The 10,000-nt window shown below is 47.7% G+C and overlaps 1 protein-coding gene across 3 annotated transcripts in view; it reads left to right on the top strand.

Moving 5' to 3' along the window:
* exoc6b (exocyst complex component 6B) overlaps positions 1-10,000 on the top strand; it is a 344,934-nt gene that overhangs the window by 85,384 nt on the left and 249,550 nt on the right. For 2 of the 3 annotated variants that reach the window (XM_083937108.1, XM_083937107.1), the window contains 2 exons: positions 4,748-4,860; positions 6,202-10,000. The exon at positions 6,202-10,000 is cut by the window's right edge and continues 359 nt beyond it. In XM_083937108.1, coding sequence (XP_083793234.1) covers positions 4,748-4,860; positions 6,202-6,328 — 240 coding nt within the window. In that variant the 3' untranslated portion in view covers positions 6,329-10,000. The remainder of the gene's footprint in view (positions 1-4,747; positions 4,861-6,201) is intronic. The other variant, XR_014593720.1, reaches the window with a different exon arrangement.

Below are 10,000 nucleotides of genomic sequence, written 5' to 3'. Positions count from 1 at the left end.
CTCCTTTCGCCTGTTTTTCTCCTCTCTTCTCCTCCCTCCTTTCTCCTGTTTTCTCCTCTCTTCTCCTCCCTCCTTTCTCCTGTTTTTCTCCTCTCTTCTCCTCCCTCCTTTCTCCTGTTTTTCTCCTCTCTTCTCCTCCTTTCTCCTGTTTTTCTCCTCTCTTCTCCTCCCTCCTTTCTCCTGTTTTTCTCCTCTCTTCTCCTCCCTCCTTTCTCCTGTTTTTCTCCTCTCTTCTCCTCCTTTCTCCTGTTTTTCTCCTCTCTTCTCCTCCCTCCTTTCGCCTGTTTTTCTCCTCTCTTCTCCTCCCTCCTTTCTCCTGTTTTCTCCTCTCTTCTCCTCCCTCCTTTCTCCTCTCTTCTCCTCCCTCCTTTCTCCTGTTTTTCTCCTTTTCTCCTCTTCTCCTCCCTCCTTTCTCCTCCTTTCTCCTCTCTTCTCCTCCCTCCTTTCTCCTGTTTTTCTTCTCTTCTCCTCTTCTCCTCCCTCCTTTCTTCTTCTCTTGTATCGTCTCCTCTCTTCCTCTCCTTTCATTCCTCTATCTTCTCTCATCGCCTCTCCTCTTCTAATTCTCTCCGTCTCTATTCTTTTCTCCTCTTCTCCTTTTTCTTTTCCTCTTCTTCATCGTTTCTCTCCATCTCTTCTCGTCTCCTTTCCTTTCACTTTCTCTTCTTGTCTTTTCTCCTCTTTTTTATTTCCTCCCTTTTCTCCTCCCATCCTCTTCTCATTCTCTTCCTCTTTTCTCCTCTCTTCATTATCCTTTCTTTCCATCTCCTCTTTACTTTACTCTCTCTTCTCCTCCACCTTTCCTCTTTTATATCCCTAAACTTCTCTCCATCTCTCATCTCCTCTCATCCTCCCTTCCTCCGTTCTCTTCTTTCATTCTTCCTCCTTTACTTGTACTCTTCTCATTCTCTCTTCTTTTGTATTTTCTACTTTCCTCATCCTCTCTCCTCTTTTATTTCTTCCTCCCTTTCTCTTCCCATCCTCTTCTCATTCTCTTCCTCTTTTTTCTCCTCCCCCTTTCTCTTTTCCTTTCACTCCTCTATCTTATCTCCTCTTTCTTCTCTTCTTTTACTTTCTCTCTCCATTATCTTTTCTCTCCATCTCCTCTTCCCTTCTTTCACTTTACTCCCTCTTCTCCTCCCCCTTTCTTCTTCTTTCTCTCTTTTTTCACTACTCTTCTTTCCTCTCCTTTTCTGTCCGTCTCCTCTCCTCTTCCTTTTCTTCCCCCTCTTGTCCTTCATTCTCATCCTTCCTCCTTCTTTCTTCACTCTCATCCCCTCATCTTCTCATTTCCTCTACCTCATCACTTTCTCTCCTTCATCTTCTCTGTCCATCCTGAGCCTCTTCACCTCTTTTCTCCCTCTCCTCTCATCCGCCTATATCTTCTTTCTTGACCTTCTCCGCTTCCCCTTTATCTTTCATCACCTCTCCTGTTATTCTCTCCTTCCCCTCTCTCTCCTCTTGTCTCCTATCCTCTTTTTCCCTCCTCCTCCACTCCCTTACTTTCCCTCTTTCCGTCTATCTTTCTCCTCTTCATCTTCTCATTCTCAGGTCGTATCTCCATGACAACACTGAGGGGGAGGGGCTAGTTTTTATTTGATTGGAGGTTAAAGTTTATGAATAATTAGGGGCGTGGCCTCTTGAGTGACAGCTAGCCTCTGGCCCTCACTTCTCCTCGGAGGTAAACGTCAGCCAGATGGACGTAGGCACCTCCCCCCAGCGTCACATACATGCCCTTTTTTGGTAAGAGGAAATGAGGCGGAGTCAAAGATGGCGACTCCCGTAGGCGAGGACGATTGGATCAAGTTGAGAAAACGGACCTCGATGGAGACGCTACGTCCGTTTTTTATAACTTCCTCTATAGAAAACCGCTACAGTCTGTCTTTATATGTCCTTTCACCGTGTCTTTACCACACACACACACACACACACACACACACACACACACACACACACACACACACACACACACTGTAATCTACCCGTACCTAAGTTGTTCCCGTAACCCCACAGCCGGATGATGTCTGTGCTTTATGTAACTGCCCTTATTTATGTACCTGTTTATCAGGGAGCTTGTTTTCATGCGGCCTCGGCGCGTTTCCTACTTGTTTATGTGGGAAGATTAGCGGGTCAGATCTGGGCCGTGCAGAGGGGTGAACCAGGGGACAGAAGGAAAGAGGGAGGTGGATGCAGGAGTGAGAGGACCGGAGGGAGGGAGGGAGGGAGGGAGGAAAAGATTTAGACTTTCAGAGGAAACATTGGTTTTAATAACTCTACGGTGAACGTAGAAAACATTTAGGGCACGTCCTGTTTTCATGAAAAGCTCTGATTAGCTAAGGGCGCACTCACACTGTCCTTCAGCACCGCGCCAAAACCAGTTTTTCAGCTAAAGCCTAGTGCGTTTGACCAGTGTGAGTGCAACCGCTCCGCGCATAACTGCGGCCAGCTGGCCGTCCACGGCCCGTCTGAGAGAGGTGGGCTTTTGTAGAGCACGTTTGCACATGTACAAGCACAAGCGTGCGCATGTGTACGAGCACGAGCACGAGGCCTACGGCGGCTCTGAGGTCATTTCCTGTGCGCCTGTTGGGACGTAGAAAAAAAGAAGGAGGGACCATGCGCGGACATTTAAAACAATGGCGGTGAAAGGTTCACGTTGGTGTGATGCGGAGGTGGAGTGTTTACTGCAGATTTGGTCGATGAAAAGATTCAAAAACAGTCGACAAGACGCACAAAAACTCCGAGGTCTACGGAAAGATCTGGAAACAAAGCCACGCATCGCCATGACGTCATCAATGCGTGTGACGTGTTACGGCGTGATGACGTATAGGCAGCAAGAAGCATTCGCCGAGGCCCAGGTAGTGTGAGTACAAACGGGCCTGGAGGGGGGGACAAGGACCCTAAAGCACGGGGCACGGGACGCACGCACAGTTGGAAGCCGATGTGAATGATTTCGTAGGAGAGTTCTGTGTTCGAGTCCAATTTTTACGTTTTCATCGCTGTGCGTTGGCAGTTGTGGGACTGAACTGACCTCGTTCAGCTTCCTGTTGAAAACTAAAACAGTCCCGCAGGCCCGACAGCCGCGTCACAAAGCATCTGACGCTTCTTCTATTCCTCCTTCACCTTCCTGAATCCCATCCTTCCTCCGTTCCTCCAAACCTTCGCGTCACCCACATCTCCTGTCCTCCTTCCTGTTTGCCCACCACTCGTCCGTCCTCCTTCCCTCCGTCTCTCTCCGTTCGCTCTTACATCTGTCTTTCCATCTTTACGCTCTTTCTCACCCCCCCCCCCCACATGTGGTTTTGCTCTCCCCCCCTCTGCTCCTCCTCCTCCTCTTCTCTCATCCCTCGCTCACATATGGTTTCTCTCTCTGGATCTGTGTGTGTTTGGTGTTACCCAGAGTTCACTGGGGCTCCAATGCTTGTGTGTGTGTGTGTGTGTGTGTGTGTGTGTGTGTGTGTGTGTGTGTGTGTGTGTGTGTGTGTGTGTGTGTGTGTGTGTGTGTGTGTGTGTGTGTGTGTGTGTGTGTGTGTGTGTGTGTGTGTGTGTGTGTGTGTGTGTGTGTGTGTGTGTGTGTGTGTGTGTGTGTGTGTGTGTGTGTGTGTGTGTGTGTGTGTGTGTGTGTGTGTGTGTGTCAGTTACAGACAGAGATAGAGAGACAAAAGTGTGTGTGTATGTCTGCAGGCTTAGGTGTCTGCCTGCCCGGGCCTGTTTGTGTGTGTGTGCGTCTCTGTGTGTGCGTGTGTGTTTGTGTGTGGTGTGTGTGTGTTCAGCAGGGCAGCATCAGGTTATGCAACAATTTCAAATGTGGGCCACTTAGAGGAAGACTCCGCCGCCCATCTTCTTCCGTCTCAGTCGCTCCACTCTTTCTCTCCTGTGTGTTTATTGTCCTGAACGCATCCACTTCAACGCATCCACTTCAGAAATGACCAGGGTTTGAGCCACGCGGTACATTTCCCGAGGATCTTTTCAGTGTCAGTGTGATGTAACGGTGTAACGGTAACCATCAGGACTGAGTTGCACCAGCGATTTGTGTAAAGTCCTTCCTAAGGTCTTAGTAACTCTGGTCAAACTACTTGCAGCATTAAAACTTAGCTGGTAAAGACGTAATCTGCAGATACGCACAGGTGTACGGTGCTTACGCCACCTTGCGAAGGGCTCATTGCACGTGGAGTATGAAATGTAGGGACTGTAAGGTTTATGTTACGTGGAAGTATACATTTGAAATTAGCAACATCATTCATTCATTCATCTTCAGCCTCTTGTCCCTGTCGGGGTCGCGGGGTACTGGAGCCGATCCCAGCTGACATCGGGCGTGAGGCGGGGTCCACCCTGAACAGGACGCCAGTCTATCACAGGACACATAGAGACGAACAGAGACAGACAACCATTCACACCTACGGGTGATTTAGAGTCATCAATGAACCGAACACCTGCACGTCTTTGGACTGTGGGAGGAAACCGGAGAACCCGGAGAAAACCCACGCAGACACGGGGACAACATGCAAACTCCACACAGAAAGGGCCACAGCCGGGATTTGAACCAGGAACCGTCAGATTCTGTCACAGTATCTATGATGACCAAACCACAATCATGAATTTTTGGAGCCGGTTTTTACTCAACGTGCGAGCGCGGGCCGTCCGTGTTTACGCTCTCGCTGCGTGACGCATCATCGAGTCCGTGTGTGTGTTTTTTTCTGAGAGTCGACACTTTCTCCCTTAATCCTTCTCTTTGTCCGTCTTCATCTAGTTGCTGGAGCTGTTCACGCAGTGGGATTGGTCGACCTACCTGGCTGACTACGGCAAACCCACCTGCAAATACCTGAGGGTCAACCCGCACACGGCCCTGGTCCTGCTGGAGAAGTGAGCCGCCCTTTCATCCGTCCACGCGTCTACGGTTTTTCCACTCTTTCCTCATTCTGGGTTCCCTGACTCCTTCTGTTAATCCATTAAAATAGAGTTCAATTCAATTCAATTCAATTCAGTTTTATTTACAGTGCCAAATCATAACCAAAGTGATCTCAGGACACTTTACAGAGTAGGTAAAGACCACACTCTATGACTTATTTATGATTTACAGAGACCCAACAATTCCCCCGTAGAGTACGGTGGCGTTGAAAACCTTCACTATAACAGACAGGAACGTCAGACAGACCCAGCTCTGTGGAGGACGCACATCTGTCTGCACCGGAGAGAGGAAGAGAAGGAGAGAGAGAGACACAAGACGGACAGATGGACAGAGAGAGACAAAGACAGATAAAATAAAATAATAAGCTAACACAATTAGCAAAACTCAACAAAATATGAACAGAAAAACTGACCAATGATTAAACCACAATCCAATAAAAACAAAAAATTAAAACGTGAAAAATATATATATAGAAAACACAGTTCTGAGTTATATATAAATCCTTATTTGCAGCTCTAGTTTACTTTAAGAGCTCTATCCATCTTTACCTCCATCTCATCTTTTCCTTCTGTCTTTCATGTTTTGACAGGTTGTTTAAGCCGTGAGTATTGTCTAGTGTGTGTGTGTGTGTGCGCGTTGGATTGTGCGTGTGTGTGTGTGTTGGATTGTGGCATGTTTACAGACTAGAGACGACTACTGAAGCGTGTTTACACATGAAAGAGAAATAATCTTTTTAGGCGTGTTATCACTTAAACGCACGCACATCGTCCTCTAATACAAAAGTAACACACACACACACACACACACACACACACAAACAGTCACATGATCCAGTCCATTGTAGGTGTTTCTCTCCAGTGCAGCAGAGGGCCAGGGTCTGGTGGTCCCCTCTGTGCCCAGGAGGAAGCTCCCTGCTGGGGCTTGTCTGGTCTGCTGGGCCCCTGAACTTCCTGGAGGTCCATAACAGTCCAGTGTTCCGCAACAAAACACACACACACACGCACACACACACACACACAGAAACTTCTTTTCCTTCTTAAACAGGGTTGTGTGTGTGTGTGTGTGTCTCTCTACTGAGCATGCTCGTGACACTCTGCACTTGTGTGTGTTTTACTGAATGCGTTAGATGAACTTATCGGTGAACTCACAACATTGAGAATGTTAAATACTAAAACAGACAGACTCGTTTAATTTCTTCTTTCTCTTCCTTTATAATCCCTTCTTCTCCCTCCATCCTCTCCCTCTCCCTCTCCCTCCTCTCTTTTCCTCCACCCCTCCTTCCCTCCCGTCTCCAGGATGAGGGAGACGAGCAGGAAGAACAACGTCTTCGCCCAGTTCAGGAAGACGGACAGAGACAGACAGAAACTCATCGACGCCGTCATCAAGCAGCTACGCAACCTCATCGCTCAGCACCACACCTAGAGTTAGCGAGCGAGCGAGCGGAGCCCCACGCGTTCACCCATCGGCTCATCTATGCACCTTAACTCCGCTGGACTACGCTGGACTCCCGAACAACCGGTTCCTCTTCAACGACCCGTCTAAACCTGCAGCAAGCTCATTGCTTAACAAGGTCGAACTGTTCAACTTCATTGGTTCATTCAAATGTAACTGCCGGGGCTGCAGCGAGGAATTTTGGCAGCTCTGGTTTCACTTTGACTTCATGTATTCAGAAGAGCGATGCTGTACTGAGTATTATCAGCTGAGATGAAATGGAAGAACAGCTGTTTATTATCTTATTGGTCTTTTTGTCGGACTTGGGGATTTGAAAACCTGATCTTGTTCCTAGAGGGGAAGATTTCTGCCCCGTGGAAAAACGACAACAGTAGAGCAGATAACGGTGTAATGCTGTTTATTATTAATGATGTGGTACCAGCTAAAAAGAACAGGCAGTTAAAGGACACGGAAGCTGAGACATGTACTGACGGGGCAGCAGCTAAATGTGTTTAAAGTCAAATTCCAGCGCAAAATCATCCCAGGGTCTTTTTCAGCACTTACACACATCAAATAAGCCAAAGAGTAACATCTATTAACAGAGAAATCCTGGAGAGACGCTAACAGCCGGACATGGCTAACCGTGATTAGCTCAGCGCGGTACGTTGAAGGCATTCAAAGATCTTTTTTAACCACTAATGCTGCTGAAAATAACATCAAACCTCTGCAGCAGCATGAGAAGAGTCCCTACACACACAACAAAGCAGCAACAGCGTAGTTAGTGAAGCCAGAGTTTATTAAAAGAGTGTTTGAAAGACTTACCTACTGGCCCCTGTACCAGCTCCTCTCATAGTAAAGTCCATTACAGTGGATTACCAAAGTCAATCCCAAAGGAAGGAGCCCATTGGTGCTTTGTTGTGTGTGTAGGGACTCTTCTCATGCTGCTGCAGAGGTTTGCTGTTATTTTCAGCAGCATTAGTGGTTAAAAATACGTTTAAATGCCTTCACCGTGCTGACCCGAGCTAATCACTGTTAGCCACGTCCGGCTGTTAGCTAGTCTCGCGGATTATGTGATGTATGTAAGCGCCAAAGAAGACCATGGGATGATTTTGCACCTGAATTAAACTTTGAGACACCTAAAAAAAATCTATATCAGGTTAACTTTATTATTCTAAATCTATATTTTCACCACTTTATCGTACCGTCAGACGGCCCCGTTCAAGTTTACGTGGGGGGAATTGAAGCCATTAGTGAGTTCACTCGCTCCTCGCCCTTTTGAAAACACCAGAGTCACATAATAACTCCAACTGACCAAAGGAGGCCGGGGTTGGACCATCGACTCCTGTGGTCTGTGAGGCTGAACGTCTGTTTTTGTCAGTGGACTCCGGTGAAGAGCGCTTCAGTTCCTCCTGCGTGAACACGGCGCTCTGACAACGATCTAAAGCAGTGAAACCATGAGCAGCAGTTTCTCAGCGTTTGCATGAAAATAACATGCTTGAATACAAATGTGCTCATCGCGGTGCCAGACTAGCCAGACGTGTAAGTGTTGAATCTCTTGCTGTAGGTGTAGAGGGTGGGAACATGTAGATGGGAACTGCGCGTGAGAACGTATGGCGTTTTTTTCCTAAGACCTCGCATTTTCATACATTTCTATTCTTTGTTCCGCAAACTTCCAGCCTCCCTTTCCTTAAAGGATCGAACCGGCTGGTTAAGCGGTCTGTCCTCGTCCCCTTTTGTATCGTTTCTCCTCGTCACGGACGACCTTTAACGTCTTCCACGCCGCCCCCCTCACTGCTGCACAACAACACCACGTATTGAATGTACATCAGAGAGGACGATAAGCACTGACATCAAGATCAGGCCAGGGAAAAGAGATGTTAGTGGCGAAGGGGGATATCCCCGCAACATGGCAACCCTCTCCCCCTCCTCTCAATATACAGCCTGTGAACACTTGAATGCTCGGATCTGGCAACCGTATTCCCTCTTCTTGACACCTTGAGTTGAGTGTTTGGGAAGTTAAAAGGGGGATGTTGTGCAAACATGGCAACCCATTCCAACACTTTGAGTATCATATTTGAATGGGGAGAGGATGGATGGAGGGAGGAGGGGGAGGAGGGGGGTGTTACTGGAGTATTTTCTGCTCTTAATGTATAACTGGGTCTTAAAGAGGGGAGTAATACCCCCAAACCTGGCAACCGCTGTAACACGTATAGTGGAGAGAGAATCATTTGTACAGAAACCATTGTACTAACAGAGCACACACACTTTTAGGTCTTCCATGAACGTATGCCAGGCAGATAGTGTGTGTGTGTGTGTGTGTGTAGTATGTTGACTTGTACACACACACACACACACACACACACACACACACACACACACACACAGAGGTTAGTGTAGTTGAAGCACATAATTAGGCTTATTTGTCTTTTAACTAATCTGGGTCTCTTCGCTCTTTTGTGTTGCTTTTTGTTCTCGGGTGCAATAATAGCATTGGAAACTGCAGCGCGTGTGTGTGTGTGTGTGTGTGCGTGCGTGCGTGTGTGTGTGTGTGTTTATTCACGGCGCTTTATAAAGGGATTCAAACCTACAGAGGTGTGTGTGTGTGAGTGTGTGTGTCAGAAGGGAATTTAAGTCTTCCGCTTCCTTTCAATCTGTCGCCGCGTTTGATTCACTGAGCGTGCTTCTGTTTACTCGTGCACGCCGGCACTTTGGCCGTGCGTCACTTTTAGGTGTTTAGTAAGGGAACGGGCCGTCGTTATTGAATGTGCCTTTGCTGTATTTACTGTTTATTTTTCCTGCCATTAAAGCAGCAGCAGCAGCAGCAGCAGCGACGTGTGCGTCTGGAGCCTGGACGCAGCTGCTGATGTCTCACAAACTAAAGTCTTAACTCTAAAGTCCACTCGCTCACTTTCTTACAACGCCATATTAGGGCCAAGTATGGAGAAAAGAAAAGTGACGGACCCGGGGGAGGGGGGTAGAGTTGATTCATGAGCTTTATGGCGCACTCACACTGTGCATCCGTACCGTACCCGAACAGGTTCTACGGCTAAAGTCTGGTTCCTTTGACCAGTGTGAGTGCAACTGTCCCGCGCCTAGGAGGTGCACGGTTGGCGGCCACGGCCCGTTTGGGACGTTTGCACGTGTACGAGCACGAGGCCTACGGCGGACCCTAAAGGACGGGGCACGGGACGGACGCACAGTGGGAGTGCGCCCTGAACGTCGCTGCTGCGTGTCGTGTTTGCTTCTGTGTGTGCTGCAAACTGAACAACTGATGGTCCGATGACGTCATGAACGTTAGCCACCTTTGGTAGAGACGGGCGCTGACCTTGTCTCGATGTATCACGCCCCTCCCCCGGGTCCGTAGTGTGTGTTTTCTCATACTTTGCAGTGACTCTGTGTCGTATTTCCTCGTTTTCGAACGTTTGTTAGTTTGATTTTTTCCGCCACATAAATAATAATGCTTTACGCTGCTTTTATTAAACTATCAGCATCCAGATTTAGACTCTAAATGATGATTGAGCAGCGGTTTTGTTTCCTTTTCGTTGCGTTTCCTTGTAAAATCATGCAAATACAAGAAACGTGAATCGTGAAATAACTCAAAAATGTCTCAAATTGGTGAATCGTGAGGGATTTGATCCATTTCAGTTCGTACAAATATGTAGA

The sequence above is a fragment of the Echiichthys vipera genome (genome assembly GCF_963691815.1).
Source record: "Echiichthys vipera genome assembly, chromosome: 22".
NCBI lineage: Eukaryota > Metazoa > Chordata > Actinopteri > Perciformes > Trachinidae > Echiichthys > Echiichthys vipera.
The sequence above is the reverse complement of the archived record's forward strand: the minus strand, read 5'-3'. Positions and strand labels throughout refer to the sequence as shown.